Source organism: Poecilia mexicana, unplaced genomic scaffold, assembly GCF_051168715.1.
Source record: "Poecilia mexicana isolate PSO_F unplaced genomic scaffold, ASM5116871v1 scaffold_3, whole genome shotgun sequence".
Classification (NCBI taxonomy): domain Eukaryota; kingdom Metazoa; phylum Chordata; class Actinopteri; order Cyprinodontiformes; family Poeciliidae; genus Poecilia; species Poecilia mexicana.
In genome coordinates, this window is record NW_028263372.1 from 34,410,782 (window position 1) to 34,428,275 (window position 17,494).

Sequence of the window (17,494 nt, forward strand, 5' to 3'; positions counted from 1 at the left end):
ATTCAGGTGGTTGATGGGAAATATGAAAAACATGTATGTTTGTTTCCTCACTTGTAATATGCTGAGCGGTTGCTAAAGTCTTACATGGGGCTTCTTTTAAGTATAAGATACTTTTGATTGAAGTTTGTTTAACCTTCTGACTTGGCAAACTTGTGCTGTTTCTTGAATCTGCTTTGAGACCAACGCTTTGACGATGACATCTGCTCTCGGAAATGTCTCCAGATCTATGAAAAAGATTTGACAGACTTAGTTTCTCCACAGATGTTCCTGGATGGCTGAAGAGTCTTCGTCTCCATAAGTACGCCGTGCTCTTCTCCACAATGACCTACGATGAGATGATGTCACTGACGGAAGAACAACTGGAAGCACAGGTTCGTAAACACACAAAAAACAAGAGATTTTAACATTTACACTGTAAAAACACAAAATCGTACCAAGTATGGTTTTCGAATTTCTAGTGCAAATATCTTAGTTCACTTGAAATAAGACAAAACTGACTTACAAGTAACTTTTCAGCTAGATGTAGGAGCTCGTTTTAAGTCAATAATTCCTTAAGTATTAGTTTCACTGGCATTTCACTTATAACAAGATAATTTTCCTATGTTACAAATGTAAAAAAAATCTGCAAGTGGAACTGGTATTTTTTATGAATATTAAGGAATGAATTACTTAATGTCTTGCTGAAAAGTTACTTGTAAGTCAGTTTTGTCTTATTTCACGTTTATTAAGATATTTGCACTGGAAACTACTTGGTAAGATTTTGTGTTTTTAACAATGATAAAGGTAGTTATTGGTGAAAAAGCCGTGTTTTAATGCCATTTGGCATCCAACCGAGAGTTTTATCCATACCATTCAGGAATCGCTCATTTAGATTCCGTTGCATCCAAATTGTCCTTACTGTTCTCTCGCTATAATAAAAATATCTTCCAAGCGTTAATGCTGTCTGGCTTCTGACTTGAAAAGTTGCTTCTGTCACGGAACAAATATAGCAGCTGCTTTCCTTGTGGATGAAGGCATTGAGGAATCTATTATTAAAAGCGGGATGCAGCTAAATTTAATTCAGCTACAGCTGTCCAGGAAGCAGTGCGCTTCCTCCAGGTGCTGCCAGTTCTTTCTGCCCAACTCTAATGTGATGAACATTCACACCAAGACGTCTCTAAATGTCTGCCTCATCATACTGCTGCTGTGGTTAGCATAAAGGAAGCATAGCTACCAATTAAAAGGTTATTTTTCAGATTTTTTTCTTGATGTTTTATAATCTTAATCTGTTTTTTTCTGCAGAAAGTCACCAAAGGAGCTCGACACAAGATTGTAATCAGCATTCAGAAACTCAAAGAAAGGCAGAACCTTCTGCGCAGCCTGGAAAAGGTCGGAAACTGTTGGTTTTTTCATGCAAGAAATAAAAAGTAATCTAGCTTTGACTTTTATTTTGGTCATTAGGACCTTTTTCTTTAAGTCGACAAGCCTGTAAATGGCCAAAACAACAGAAGAACTGATCTAGAAAACTGGATTGCTAGCCTAGTTTCTAGTGCAAATATCTTAGTTCACTGGAAATAAGACAAAACTAACTTACAAGTAACTTTTAATCAAGCTATAGGAACTTGTTTTAAGTCAATAATTCATTAAAATTGAGGGAAAAAGTCCTAGTTTCATTTATAATATGGGAACAATGTGTTGTTATAAATTATATAATCTGACCATGGATTTAGTTCTTTTTTAAAATCGACATTAAAAGTCACTTTTAACAAGATTTCACTAGTAAGTTAGACCAAACTAACTTATAAGCGACTTTTTAGTAAGAAAGTATTTTGTTACAAGTGAAATAATCTGCCAGTGGAACTCCAACTTTTTCATCAATATTAAGGAATTATTGAGTTAAAACAAACTCCTTTGTCTTGCTGAAAAGTTACTTGTAAGTTAGTTTTGTCTTATTTCAAGTGAACTGATAATGTTTCATTAGAAACTAGACAGTTGGTAAGTTTTTGCATTGAAGGGAAGGTTTTGGCACAGATTTGAAACTCATTCTCCTCTCTTTACTCATAACCCTTCAAAGCAGAACAACAACATTAAAGGTCAGGCAGAAGGAGGGACTGAGTTGAGGAAGCTAATTTCAGGCGTAACCTTTCGCAGCAGCACTGTTGCGACATGGCTTGATGTCGAAGCAAATGTCTTTACTTCATTTAATAAGTTAAAGGTGACCCGCTGTGCTTACTTCAACAGGTTAGGGTTGGTCTATGGGAGATATAAAACATATTTACTGTATTTTTAGCACAAATTCATTATTGCATAATGAGATTTTAGCTGTTTCAGAGCCTCCTGTCAATTTAAATTTAAATGAGCTGCCGCTGGCCACGCCCCCAACTCAACGCTTATATTCATTCGTGAAAATGGCTGCAAACAGATGTGCAATTATACAACCAGTAACTAGTTACATTTACTCAATTACATTTACTTGAGTAACTTTTATGAAAACATTACTTTTAGGAGTATTTTTGCTACGCTGTACTTTATACTTTAATTTGAGTACTTTTATTATAAAGTATTTTTATAATAAAATTATTTTGAGTAAAATTCCTGGATTTTCTACCCACTGAATGGAAAAACAAAAATGTTTTAACAAAAAATTCACCAGACACAAACACACACCTGCAGGTTTTGTTAGTTCATATTTTTTTATTGAAAGAAACTAATTCGGAAAAATTTTCTTTATTTTTTTTATAACTTATATGAAATATTGCCATTCTGTCCTTAAAATACCAACATTTCCACTTAAGTTTATATTTTGGTCACTAGGATGATGTAATTTTTTAATATTAAATGATTGATAGTTTGATCAGTTCCTCAATACATGAGTAAACTTTTTACCAAATACTTTTTTACTCTTAGTTGAGTAATTTTTGGACAGATACTCTTTACTTTTACTTTTAGTAAAAATGTATTGAAGTAGTGCTACTCTTACTTTTTGGCTGCTCTGCTCACCTCTGGTTATTATTTATTTTAGCGCTGATGTCTCCCAGTTTGGTTGGTGAATGTTTCCTTCCTGTTTCCAGGACGTCTTGGAGGGCGGGAATCTTCGCATGCCACTGCAGGAGCTCCACCTGATGATCACGACTCCCATCAAGGCCTTCAGCGGAGGGGATGAGTCGTCTCTGCAGCGCCCCCTGTTGAGTCCGCAGAGCAAGAGCTCCGCCTCTGACTCCGGCCTGCCTGGAGGCGGCGGAGGAGAGGCCGAGTCCAGCGGCAGCGTCATCGCAGAGGGGGATCTGCCGGGCCAGTTCACCCGGGTCATGGGGAAAGGTGAGCGTCATTCACCTGTCCAGGTAGTTTCACACCCGAGTTATGTCAAGGGTGTCCAAACGTTTAGACACCTGGGCTAAAATTGTAAACCCAAAGTAGCTGCAGGAGGCCAAAGAAACCAACCTCAGGATATGCACTGTGGACTCCCCCTTCTCATGTTTTGTTTTCACGCTGCCCTCAGTTTGCACCCAGCTCCTCGTGTCGCGGTCGGATGAGGACAACATCAGCTCCTACCTGCAGCTCATCGATAAATGTCTCATCCACGAGGTATTTCCCTCCAATTTTTAAATACAGGCCTGTCACAATAAATCGATTAATCGCACCATAAATCCATAATTTCCATTTGCACGATTTATTGTTTTTCTTTCTACAAAGAACTGGATGATAAAAGTTTTCAATCTACTTTTTATTGCAGTCAGACAGAAGACTTACTTACAGATTATTTAACCCATAACACATTTTTCCCACATTACAAGTGAAATTGTCTGACAGTAAGTACTGGTGCTTTTTTATCACAACTAAGGAATTATTGATTTAATTTGAGTTTTTCAGCCGGAAGCTCCAACTTCTGTCTGAAAAGTTTTGTCTCGTTTCAAGTTTGCAAATATATTTGCACTAAAAAATAGCCAAAAATTCTTGATGGAGAATTAGTTTACTTCCTGATTTTTAGCTGCTGTTGTCTCTCTGTGTGCTTGGCAGTCCTTCACAGAGACGCAGAAGAAGAGGCTGTTGTCATGGAAACAGCAGGTCCAGAGGCTTTTCCGGTCGATCCCGAGGAAAACTCTCCTTGACATTGCGGGTTACCGGCCTCAGAGGAGGTACGTTTTCACAAACTGGCCATTTTTTCCACTATCTGTGACAGCAAATGTGTTTTGTTTTTAAGTAGCTTTATTAACTTTTCTGATTTCATTCTGACTTTCTCATTTCTCGCGTCCTGCAGCCGTTTCGGTCAGTCGAACTCTCTCCCCACCACCAGCTGCGTCGGGAGCAGCGTGTCCGCCAGGCGCAGCCTCCACCAGTTCCATATGCCTTCCAGGAGCTTACCGGGAGCCAGACTGGGTTTACTGGGCAGCGGGGGGCTGCTGGGACCCACACCCCGCAGCTCCAGCAGCACCCCGACCGGGCCCAAACAGGGCAGGCATGTAAGTCAAACTGGACTGTGGAGGATGCAGGAGTTGTTCAGCTGTTTTTGGCTGCGTTCATGTTAGCTTAGCTTTAGTGATAGCGTTGACTAATGCTGGCTCTATTTTTGCACCAGTTTCAACTTCCACACTGCAGCTTATTAGTTACACTGCATAAACACAAAATCTTACCAAGCAGACATGTGACCCTGATGTCAGATGGGGGTCAGGGAGTGGTCGTCTTCGTTAGCCTGCAGCTTTTTGCCCTCCAACAGGGAGACGGGGGCGTGACGTCACACTGCAACCGAATCCATATTTGCTTTTTGTTGTTCTGGATGGTTCATCCAGGTTTTGTGCTGCGTTTGCCTACCAAGATGGCGGTTCAGTGGCACGGATCACTTCCAGTTCAGACTTATGGGAACTCTGTATGATAAGGGAAAGACACTTTCAGAAGCTTCAGAGTTAAACTGCTTCGTTCTGAAGTCGTATCTTTGACGTTAAAGTGGAACATTCCCGAACTGAGCAGCGAGACATTCCAGGATGGTTACAGCCGCCAGGGCTCAGCACGTCTTCTCCCTGAAATAGTTTTTCTGTCATTATTCCATGATGAGGAAAAGCAGGATGAGTAGTGTGTGTGTGTGTGTGTGTGTGTGTGTGTGTGTGTGTGTGTGTGTGTGTGTGTGTGTGTGTGTGTGTGTGTGTGTGTGTGTGTGTGTGTGTGTGTGTGTGTGTGAATGGAGCTCGTAGGCAGGTCGCTCCACATACCAGAGACTCTGCGTCAACACTGAAAACGGGCGGAGCTGTGCGGGAGGTTTCGGGGCCGTTCTGCCTCATTTTGGTCTGATCCGACCCATTTCAGAGCGGTTTTCTTTTCCTTTTCCCCTCCCTCCTTCTACTCATCATCCCTCACAATGGCAGGAAATACCTCAGTTCCTCCTTCTTGTCTTTGGAGTGGAAGTGCCAGGAGAGAAAAAGGGAGAAAAGTCGGCTGGCAGGGAAAGCTGTGAGTCACTGTAGCTGTGAGGAGGAGGGGCGACCGAGGTACAGCATATATATAGGGGAGAGAGAGAGCGCGGCTCAGATACAGTGAGAACAGTGCGCAGGCATTTCCTGTTTTTCGCTGGCCGTCGGCGCTGCAGGGCGGTGAGGGATTGGATAATATGCAGGTTACTCTCAGACCCGTCATTAGGTCTACCTGACTTAGGGAGGAGAATCAGGAGAAAACAACGTTTCCTGCTTCCACCAGTAAAATTTTTCATCTGCAGATGTTGCAGCAAAGCAGCAATTTGCTGAATAAGTAGTAAAACAAATGAAGGAAGCAGGATTTTCCCTGTACACTGCAAAAACACAACATCTTACCAGGTATTTTTGATCTAGTTTTTAGTGCAAATATCTTAGTACACTTGAATTAAAACAAAACTAACTTACAAATCACTTTTCAGCAGATATAGGAGATTGTTTTAAGTAAATAATTCCTTAATGTTGATTAAAAAATTACGCTTTCCACTGACTGATTATTTCACTTATGAGAAGAATTTTTTTTCTCATGTTAATAATAATCTGGTCTTTCTAGTGCAGATATCTTAGTTTTGCCTTATTTCTAGTGTATTAACTTACAAGTAACTTTTCAGCAAGAAATAGGAAAAATAATTCCTTATTATTAATTAAAAACTATTTGTTATTTAAGTGAAGTAATCTGCCACTGGAACAAGACAATTTAATTTATAATACTGGAAAAACGTCTTGCTGTCTTGGCAGATTAATCCACTTAGAAGTAGAATTCTTTTAATCAATTTTAAGGAATTATTGACTTAAAACAAGCTTCTACATCTTGTTAAAATGTTTCTTGTAGGTTAGTTTTGTTTTATTTCATGTGTACTAAGACATCTGTACGAAAAACTAGACCAAAAATACTTGGTAAGATTTTGTTTTTGCAGTGAAAAACACAAGGCAGCTAATTTGGGATTAGAAATCTGTTTTTGGAACCAGAAATTATGAGCAATTTGCTTTGGCCCAGAAATATCTGGTCTAACTTTTTAAAATTATGTTTAATATTTCTATTTCTATTGATTATATAGTTTTGATAAGTTTTATTTAACCGGACTTTGGGGGAAACAACTCTCTGGATTATTCTGGTGTTAGTCTGAACGAAACCTATTAATGTGTTTTTAAAATGACTTTCTTATTTTTAAGCAGTTTTGAGGCGGTTGCCAGGCAACCAAAGTTGGGGGGGGGAACTTGAAACTGCTTCTTGCTCAGCAGGCTGTTGCTAGGTAACCACAGAGTGAGAGAGTTTGTTGATTCCACCAACCCAGTGAGAGATTTATAAAATATTCTGTCAGACATATTACCTGTTGATAGGTAATGTGTGAGGAGCTACCACTCTTTTTTTTTATTTGATTTATGGATTATCACGATATGTATTGTTATTGATTTATTGGCCGGCTCTGGTTTTAAATCGGCTCAGTAATATGTTAAATATTTCTTCTCAGGGCCCCTGGTTTGCCAACCCTGGAGGAAGTAACAGCATGCCGAGTCGGACCCACAGCTCCGTGCAGAGGACGCGGTCGCTGCCGGTCCACACCACCATGGTTCCGTTCCAGCAGGCCGGTGAGGAGCTACCGCTCGGTCGATTTCATTTATGATTTATTTAACAGCCAGACAGTCAGCCAAAATGGCCGACTCAGTGATTAATCAAGTCAGAGGAAGTGACTACTTTAGTTCTTGTATTATTAAGAAATAACTTGGCCCATAACTTCAGGGATTCACTACAAACACAGAAATAATAAATAAAAGATGAACCGTTCAGTGGTTTAAAAATAAACAACTGATAAATGACTGGTTTTTAGTATTTACTGTAATCAAATAATATTAAAACCAGCTTAGATTATGCATGAAATTAGCTTTTTCCATTTTGGACGACTGGATATTCTCATTTATTTCAAGTTTTTGACCATTTTGATACACTTATTCATAAACAGAATGGGAAATATAACAAATAAAGGATTATGTGTTGTTACCCTGCAAAAAAACTAAATCTTACCAAGTATTTTTGGTCTAGTTTTTAATGCAAATACTTTAGTGCACTTGAAAACAGACTAAGCTAACATATAAGTAACTTTTAAGCAAGATGGATGATGTTATTTTAAGTAAATAATTCTTAATATTGATTTTCAAAAAGTGCTAATTCCACTGACAGATTGTTTTACTTTTACTGTGGGAATATCTATTTTTTTTAAGTGTACTAGTACTTTTTTAAATCAATATAAAGGAATTATTTACTTGAAACGAGCTTCTATACGTTATGGGAAGTTACTTTTAAGTTAGTTTTGTGTATTAAGACATTTGCACTTAAAACTAGACCAGAAATAATTGGTAAGATTTTGTTTTTGCAGTTTATGACATAAAAACAAGAATACTCGCTCAAATTCACGTCTTATTTCATTTTTTTTATTTGCCTGAGCTAATTATGTCTAGTTCCTTGTGCAAATATCTTATTACACTTGAAATAAGTCAAAATTAACTTTCAAGTAACTTTTCAGCAAGAAATAGGAGCTTGATTTGAATTAATAATTTCTTAATGATGAAAAAGCAGATTTTTTTTTTCTTAACATTTTTCTAAATTACAAGTTAATTTAACAGCCAGTGAATAAGTACTTTTTAAAAAATCCATTTTAAGGAATTATTGACTTAAACTCCTATGTCTTGCTAAAAAGTTACTGGAAAGTTAGTTTTCTCATATTTGAAGTGAACTAAGATATTTGCACTAAAAAAATGACCAAAAATACTTGGTAGGATTTTCTGTTTCTACAAGGAGAAACCACATGTGAGTCCATCCAAAATGCAAAGTTTCCCGTTTGGTTACAGGAAATTAAACACATGTACAGTGTGTTTATCTGCCCTACACCAGACATCCAGCAGAGTTGTAGTTTTTCAGGTTGTGTTTTTGCAGTGTACAGCGTGTTTTCGGCACGTCGCAGCGGCTGGCTGTGCCAGACGGAGTGACCTGCAGTAACCTTCGTCCCACAGGAACAGAGGACGGTTATAGCAGCGACTCGGCCTCCCTCCTTTTAGAACGAGGAGGACAAAACGGATTTAAAAAAAGAAAAGCCAGCAGAGAGCAAGGAAGCAAGGCGGCGGAGGGAGGGAGAGAGGAAGAGAGGGAGGAAAGAGTGGTCAGATTCACAATGAGGGCCTTTGTGGAGCGAGGACGGGGCTCCCTGGCTTCCCTTCCCAACTCTCTCTCTTTTCTCCCGTTCCTCCCATCCGTCCTCTCCTCCTTTGACGACTCTGCAGAGTCATGCACACATAACAGTCTGGCTGCAGCTGGGTCGGAGCCAGAGCTGATGTGAACGCGACACATCCTCCCCGTCTCTGTTTATGTCTCTGATCTGTCCCCGAACAGGTGGATTCAGAACATCTACGATCAGGAAATAAAAAATATGAAAGCAGAGCCGTTAATTTGACTCTGACACGGCAAAAACACAAATTTACCAAGCATTTTTTGTCTGGTCTGTAAATGTCTTAATGCTGTTAAAATAAGACAAAGCTAACTTGCAAGTAACTCTTCAGAAACGTATCAGAGTTTAAGTCAATAATTTCTTAATATTGATTTTTAAAAATTTACTAATTATTTGAACTAAAACATTTTCATCAATATTCATAAATTATTGACTTATGCTGCTGATATTAACAATTTATATTGTAACAGTTATGAACATAATAATGCTGATGATGGGTGATTGATAACTAAGGTAATAAATAATATAAAACTAATTATAAAATGTAGATGCAGCTTTTTTTTAACCTGGCATCTGATTAACTTTTGAAAACATTACGAGCTTTTCTGGTATTTTGTATCAAAATTCTCAGTTTTACTTGAAGAATTCAGGAACAATCATTAGACTGGACTAAATTCTACATTATTTATTGCTTCCTGTTGTTTTTATTTGGTGAAAATATTTTGTTTTTCCACAGATCATCAGTTTCCAGTGACGGAGCCGGACATCAACAATCGCCTCGAGTCGTTGTGTTTGAGCATGACAGAACACGCTTTGGGAGGTTCGGCTTTTATTTTCACTGCAACATTTACAAACAAAAACAAACAAACATGCAGCACAAACACTGAGCGCACTCAAAAACCGACACGCCTGCTTTTACTTATTTTAATGGGATGCACTGCAAAAACACAAAAATCTTGCAGAGTATTTTTGTCTGGTTTCTAGTGAAAATATTTAAGTACACAAAACTAACAAGTAACTTTCCAGCAAGCTATAGGAGTTTGTTTTAAGTAAATATTTCCTTAATATAAATTTTAAACATTGGCAGATTATTTTATTAATAACATGACATTTTTCCATTTTATAATTAAAATATTGAAACTGTTCAAATAACAGCAAAAATGGTTTTTGGTATCAATTAAAATGTTACCAAATAAATTAAACTAAACATTTTAAATTGTTTTTAAGGGTACTTAAATGTTATTTATCTGAACTTGAATCAGTTTTAGGTCAGTTAGATTTATCAAAATTATTTTTGTTTGCTAAATGCTGGAGAAGTTAGTGAGAACATTTATTTATTTTAGATTTTTATTTTTTTTTTACATTTTATGTATACTGCACTGCAAAAACACAAAATCTTACCAAAAACCGTTCCAGTTCCACTGGCAGATTGTTTCACTTATAAAATGGAAAAAATGTTTTCAGTGAAATAATCTGCCAGTGAAGCTGGAACTTTTTCTTGAATATTGGGGAATTATTGACATAAATCAATCTATATGCTGCTGATAAATTACTTGACCAATTAGACCAAATACTATTCAGTATTTAGTTTTTCCAGTGCAGCCTGATGAGTTTTCCTCTGCGGCTCCATTAGAGGCAGCAGCTGTCCGTCTGTTTTCACAGATGTGTCGTTTCCTCAGCAGGACTGTTTGTCTCTTCGCTGCTCAGCACTTCGGTCTTCAGACTTTAACACGGCGAAGCGTTTGGTTGGGAACTGGGGAAAAATTAAACTTTAGTTTTTCTGTAACTTATGATGGCCTCGTTCAAACTGATGTTACTGTAAAATTTGATCTTATTTCCACATAATTACATCTTAATGAGAAAAGAAGCTTCAGATCAGATAATTGACACAAAATCAGAGGTTTTACAGCTTCACTCTAATGTTACATTTATTCTAATGTTACATTTATTCTAATGTTACATTTATTGTAATGTTACATTTATTCTAATGTTACATTTATTCTAATGTTACATTTATTGTAATGTTACATTTATTCTAATGTTACATTTATTCTAATGTTACATTTATTGTAATGTTACATTTATTCTAATGTTACATTTATTCTAATGTTACAGCTTCACTCTAATGTTACATTTATTCTAATGTTACATTTATTCTAATGTTGCATTTATTCTAATGTTGCATTTATTCTAATGTTACATTTATTCTAATGTTACATTTATTCTAATGTTACATTTATTCTAATGTTACATTTATTCTAATGTTACATTTATTGTAATGTTACATTTATTCTAATGTTACATTTATTCTAATGTTACAGCTTCACTCTAATGTTACATTTATTGTAATGTTACATTTATTGTAATGTTACATTTATTCTAATGTTACAGCTTCACTCTAATGTTACATTTATTCTAATGTTACATTTATTCTAATGTTACATTTATTCTAATACTACAGCTTTATTCTCTTAATATTTTGTTATGGCCTTGATATTCCATCATTAGTTTCTGTTGTGTTATTTATAAACATATCTAAGTTTATTAACGTGATAAAACCAGAATTTTCTGTTTATTAAGTCAGCATTTTGCACAGCTGACACAGAATAATGTAAATGTTTTTTAGTGACGATTAAGACGTTAAATCCCGAACTTGTCTCCCGGTTAGATGGTGCAGATCGCACATCGACGATATGAGGTCATCGGGGCGCCGCAGGTTCTCCTCAAAGCCAGCCGGAGGTCGCCGGTCCTCCCACCCCCTTCCCCGCAGTGCTCCATCGCCGGACCGGACCGGGCCGGACCTCGGAAACACTCGCAGGTTGGTCAGCGAACGGCCAACGCAGCCCATCATCCATCGGGTCGGACAGAAACAGACTTCCTCCTCCGTCCGAGAAGGAAAAGCATCAAAGCCAGCGATGGACGGCGCCTGACTGGCGCCCCCCAGTGGAGGCGAGCGGAAGGGCAACACCGGCCTGTGGATTGGGCCGACCGGATGAAACATGGCGTCTTCCGCGTCAGTAATGTTACCTCAGACGAGACGAGCAGAGCCGCCGCGTTCGGGTCGGGATTCTCGGACCGATCGAACGTCCGGCGCTTCGTAAACGTTGGCGCTGCGACTCTGTGAGTTTTTAGCCGACATCTTGTTTCTGCGTCCGTATTGTTTACACGACGATGCTGCTGTCGGAGGGCGCGCTCGTTTTCAGGAAGCGCGCGAAGCTTTACGTCCCGCAGGCAGCCATCGAACCAGTTTACAGCAAACGTCTCCTTTATCAAGCGACGGCGAGCTGCGAGGTTTTAACAGTGAGAACGATGGGAGGAAGTGCAGCCGAGGAAGACGGAGGATGTTGAAGAGCAGCGGCGTCAAACTCACAAATTTATCAATAAAACTACCTACATTGCAAAAACACAAAACATCACCAGGTATTACTGTCCAGTTTCTACTGCAAACATCTGTAAACATGAAATGAGACTAACTTACATGTTGGCAACATTTAGTTTTAAGTCAATGAATCCAAAATATGGATGAAAAAGTTCCACTGGCAGATTTTCACTTCTCACATGGGAGAAATGTTTTGTTATAAGTGGAATAATCTCCCTGGAAAACTGGAACTTTTTCATCAATATTTTGGATTTATTTACTTTAAAAAAAATCCACGTTTTGCTACATTTGTTAGTTTCCTCTGCAATATTTGCTCTACAAACAAAATACTTTAGGATTTTTTGATGAGTTGTTAAAAGATTGCAGCCCCATTTGATTTCTACTGCATAAAATTAAATAATATTAAATATCTTTGAACAATGATGGAATTTGGCTTTATACAAACTAATTTAATTAGGCTGATAAAATTATATTTAAACACACAGTTGTTAAAGTTAATTTATGTGGCCCTCTAGAGTCTGCAACCTGCAGCTCCTAATATCTGACTAAAAGTAATTAGATTTAAGATTACATATAACAGATGCTGGTTTTTACAACAGTTTATTAACGGTAATGTAGATAGAATAAAAAAGTGAATTTCTGTCAAAAATCTCTGAAATTTTCTAGAAATTTTTTAAACATTTTCAGCTCTTAAAACTCAGAAAATTTCCAAGTTTTTTCTAGAAAATATGTGAAATTAATCTCAGCATTTCTGAGTTTTTTTTCTTGCAAATTGTCGAATTTTAGAGCTCAAGAATTTCCATAATTTTTCTTTTGGTTGTAAAAGTTGCAGACTTCTCGTCTAGAGGGCCAAATAAATAGCTACAGCGTGCCGGATTTGGCCCATGTGCCTTGAGTTTGACACACACATGTTGTAGAGGAAGGAATGAAGCTGAAGTGATGCTGAAGAGGGGGAAGAGGATGTTTGAAGAGGCCGGACCTCTGAAGGAGGAGGAGGAGGATGAAGTCATGTGAGCGAGGGCAGCAGGAAGTGGATTAGTTCGTCTAAATCTGAATGTTTGCAGGAAAACGCAGGAAATCTCGTGAACGGGAGACGATCGGAGCGTGTTGGGATGTTGGGCGATCTCGTTAAGCCGCATGTCGCAAAAAAGTATTCGTTGGAAAAGTGTGAAAAACAAACTGGTCAATCCATGAAGGGTAGTTCTCCCAGAGATTGTCTGATTAGTGCTTACCTCCACCTGCTGGCCAGACGCAGTCATTGCAGCTGCGTGTCTTTGCTTCATCAGCAGAGGCCGTCATAGAATATATTATCTTTATTATTATTATTATTTTGCGTCTTAATATTTATCCCAATTTGCTTCCATCTGGAATAAACTTCCACTAAGGAAATGTGCAAATAACCTGGTGAATCCAGACCAGTTTCTTTAATAATTACACTGCAAAAACTAAATGTTACCAAGTATTTTGAGTCTGGTTTCTAGTGCAGATATCATACAACACCTGAAATAAGAGAAAAACTAACTGAACTTTTCACCAAGAAACAGCAGCTTTAGGTAGATAATTCATTAAGTTCTAGTTGCAAAAAACATTTTTCTACTTCTAATTATAAGTTTTATCTAGCTTTAGCTCAAATGGTAAAATTATAGCTGGTAGTTATAACTACAGGTAAAGCTATTCTAGTTTTGCTATTAGCATCAGTTATAGCCACTCGCTGCTGTTGTAATTTATTTCCAGTAATTCTAGAATAATTTATTTCTCCACTGTCAGATTATTTCACTTACAACTAGAACTTTTAATCAATATTAAGGATTATTTACTTAAAACAGGCTCCTGTTTCCTGCTGAAAAGTTTCTGTAAGTTAGTTTTTTCTAATTTAAGAATACTGAGGTATTTTCACTAGAAACTAGACTCAGAATGCTTGGTAATGTTTTCTGTTTTTGCAGTTTAGGGTTTATTGTTGTAATTTCATAGTATTTTCTTTGCATCCTGCACTTGATAATGTGACTCTCTAAAGTTCAGAACCATCTGAGCTCTTATTGTTTTCTCTTCATCTAAACTCAGAGACTGGAGCTCAAAATGTTTTCTTTTATGCCACAGTGGCCATTTTATCTCTGGTTTTCTCTGAGCTTTAACAAAGTCTCCTGCTGCTTGGATGAAACGGCTTCGTTCAGACGTGGCCAGCATTCGGCCCGCCGATCCGATTGCACAGGACGGCGCTAAATTCAGGTGTGAAAGAATGCAAGGCGGGTCGTCCTGGACTGTTTTAGCATTAGCTAAAGAACCTGCAGGCCTGACATGCAGTGGAGAACCGGGTTTCACCCAGAGGAGGCCGAGCAGCCAGAAGGCCGTTCAAGAGTAACGCGACATTTTTACTCAAGTAAAAAAGTAAAAAGTTGCCGTCCAAGAAATTACTCAATTAAGAGTAAAAAAATGCTACAAAGTTTGCTCAAGTACTGAGTAATTGGTAAAGTATCCTTCATTTAATGTTTAAAAATTACATCATCAAATGCAGCACACATTGAAATTTGGAAAAAGTTGAATAGTTTTTACTTTTGGAAATTTTGTGAGTTTCAAGAGTCGAATATTTTTAACTTTAAAACTCAGAATATTTTCATCTTCTATTACCTCAAAATGTTTTTTTTCTAGAAAATTTAATAACTTCTGAGATTTTCTAGAATTTCAGAAATTCTCAAAATTTTCCAGCAAATTTTCATCTTTTTAAACAGAATATTTCTTGATTTTTTTTAGAATATTTCTGAGATTAATCTCAAAATTTCTGAGGTTTTTACTAGAACATTTTCAACTTTACAAAAAATTTTTACTAGAAAATTTAATCTAAAAACTGAGGGGGGTTTTTTTCTAGAAAATTTTCAACTTTTGAAACCCAGAAAGTTTCTTGATTTTTATTTTTCTACAAAGTTTTTGTTTTTCTACTAAATTTTAGACTTTAATAATTTATCTGAATTTGTCAGTGAAATCTGAATTGCCGGATGTTTCTGTTCTGAACGAAGCCGTGACGTGGAAACGTTTGTTGTGTTAATGAAAGCTACATGCTAACATGCTAGCAAACATTAATCCAAACTCAGAACTCAAAATAATTAGAAAACGTTTTTTTGACTTCACAGAGATACTCAGTTTGCTGCAAGCGACTAAAAGATAAAAACATTTTTATGTATTTTAATTGTTCTGCATTTTCTAAACGGTTTTGCTCTGTAACGTCGAATGCTTTTATTTGGCATTTAATTTGTTTTAAGAGGCTAAAAATGTGCAGAAACTCCTGAGAGTTTTAAATGGAAACAGCTGAACTTTTCTTAGACGTTTTGACTTTCATCCAAACCGTTTCTTCAGTTCTGACGATTAATCGGGTAAAAAAAAAAATCAATACAGTGAAGGGCTGCCCTGTTGATTATTATTTTTTGTTTGCAATATGCAATACCATCATTAAATGCAAAATGCATATAAATTTTGTACAATTTTGGCTTAATTAATGCTCTTACCATGTTGTTCTTGTGGCAAACTGCATTTTTTGAGTCTGTGCTCCAATTAACGATTAATTGATCACTAAATCATGATTAATCACGATTAATCGGGTTAGTCGTTTCAGCTTTAGTCCCATAGTGTGGGTTTCTGTGAAACTGCCTGAGGAGACAAGTCCAGGCTGCAGTGTAGAAAGATGAAATCTCTTCAATGTTGGTTTTTCATGTTTTACATGAAAATTTTCATTTAAAACTCTCAAGATTAAATCCTGGATGACTGAAAATCTGCGCGTTCAGAAACTCCCTTCAGATGCAGAGGAAGCAGATTAAACTCTAAACGTTGGTTTTGTTTCTCTCTATAATCTCTCAGCTTCACTGCCATGCATCGCTCAGTACTTAAGTAGAAAATAATAATTTATTTCCTTTTGTTTTCCGTGTTTCCTGCAGAGGTAAAACTTGTAAGTGTTTTATTATTTAAGTACCGTCTGTGTTAACGTGTTATGGCTGGTGACCATGCATACATCTCAGATATATCGTCTTTTTTGTTCTTGTTTGCTTTTGTTGTATTTCTGTTTAATTCTATCCAGATCCAAACTCTTCGTTTGGTTCTGGAGTCAGAAATGTGTTTGTAGAAGGAAGACGTTTAACACGAGCTGAAATCTGGCTGGTGGTGTTTCCCACCAAGCGGCCATTTTGGGAGGACTATTTTTAGCGGCGGATTAACACGTTTTGCCTGGTGGCAGTGTGCTTCATTCAGTTGGGAATCTGCTTAAGAGAAATAAAGATATTTCTGATGGTTTTTATGTTTCTGAAAAACATAAATTCTTCTTTTAAAGAGACTTGATGTGTGAACAAAGTGATGTAATTTGTGTTAAATGAAACCAAATCAGCTCTGCGCAGTATTAACATTTAACGCTTTGTTATTCCAAAAGCATTTATCGTATTTTACGTTGTTATGTATGCTTTTTTTTATTTTTTCATAGAGTCTGCAAATCAGTTTGTATTTTTTTGGATGCCAGGACTTTTGTTTTTTTTGGAAATATGTAACTAAGCGTTACCGCTTGACTGTTCTCCCTTTATTTCATCTAGATTTATTTTATCAAAGAGCCGATGTCCTGTATTGACTGCAGGCTTACTTCTTTCTATATTTGAAAAAAAATTAAATGTATGTTTAATAATAAAAAGTTGCAAAAAATAAAAAAAAATCTAGAAAATGAAAAGACAATTAAAAAAATATATTTATATTTTAAACTGCATGCACAAGACTGGGAAAGTCGTATTTAGAATAACAAATGGCAGTGCCTTTTTTGTATACTTGACACATCAACATCATGAAAAAGCAAAACGAAATCAATGGTTTTGTATCGATTTTTATGTTTCGGCTTTGGGAGGAATGACAGCTGAGTGGAGTTCACGTTCAGAAACAACCAATTTATTTAAAAACAAAACATCCAGTTTGGTTTTACGATTATATTGATTCAGTCCAAACAGTTTTCATTTTTGAGTTTGGAGTATTTTAGCATCTGCTAAATGTTTAACTTTATATGATTTAACTAAAAATACATTAATTCATTCATAATTGATGCAGTTTATCATTTTTAAATCAATTTGCAAACTCTTTGCCTCAATAATAAATCTTACTTCCAGCAGTTTTAGCACCTGAATATTCACAGAACTGGTTAAATTTCATAAACTGAACCTCCAGATTTATATTTCTTGATTATTTTTGTAATAAAATAATCCAGATGCGTACAGAAGTTTGAGTAAATGAGCCTGAACGTGAGCCCGGCTGCTTAAACTGGTTGGTACCTGTTGAATCCTTGTTGTCTTCACACAACAATGAAATGAGAATTATTTTGATGTGTTTTGTACTTTTGCTGCGATGTACCAGAATGCTGTGATTTGGCATGCCCCAATTTATATAAAAACAAACGAACAAAACGCCTCTGCTCGTGGTTTTTTTTGTCTGATTCTGCAACG

At 36.8% G+C, this 17,494-nt stretch overlaps 1 protein-coding gene across 1 annotated transcript in view; it reads left to right on the forward strand.

Annotated features, from left to right (window-relative positions):
- samd4a (sterile alpha motif domain containing 4A) overlaps positions 1-17,455 on the forward strand; it is a 55,521-nt gene extending 38,066 nt beyond the window's left edge. The window contains exons 5-13 of the mRNA XM_015013874.2: positions 262-371; positions 1,282-1,368; positions 3,051-3,297; positions 3,479-3,564; positions 3,997-4,115; positions 4,238-4,439; positions 6,911-7,028; positions 9,396-9,479; positions 11,328-17,455. Coding sequence (XP_014869360.2) covers positions 262-371; positions 1,282-1,368; positions 3,051-3,297; positions 3,479-3,564; positions 3,997-4,115; positions 4,238-4,439; positions 6,911-7,028; positions 9,396-9,479; positions 11,328-11,356 — 1,082 coding nt within the window. The 3' untranslated portion in view covers positions 11,357-17,455. The remainder of the gene's footprint in view (positions 1-261; positions 372-1,281; positions 1,369-3,050; positions 3,298-3,478; positions 3,565-3,996; positions 4,116-4,237; positions 4,440-6,910; positions 7,029-9,395; positions 9,480-11,327) is intronic.
- The last annotated feature ends 39 nt before the right edge of the window (positions 17,456-17,494 follow it).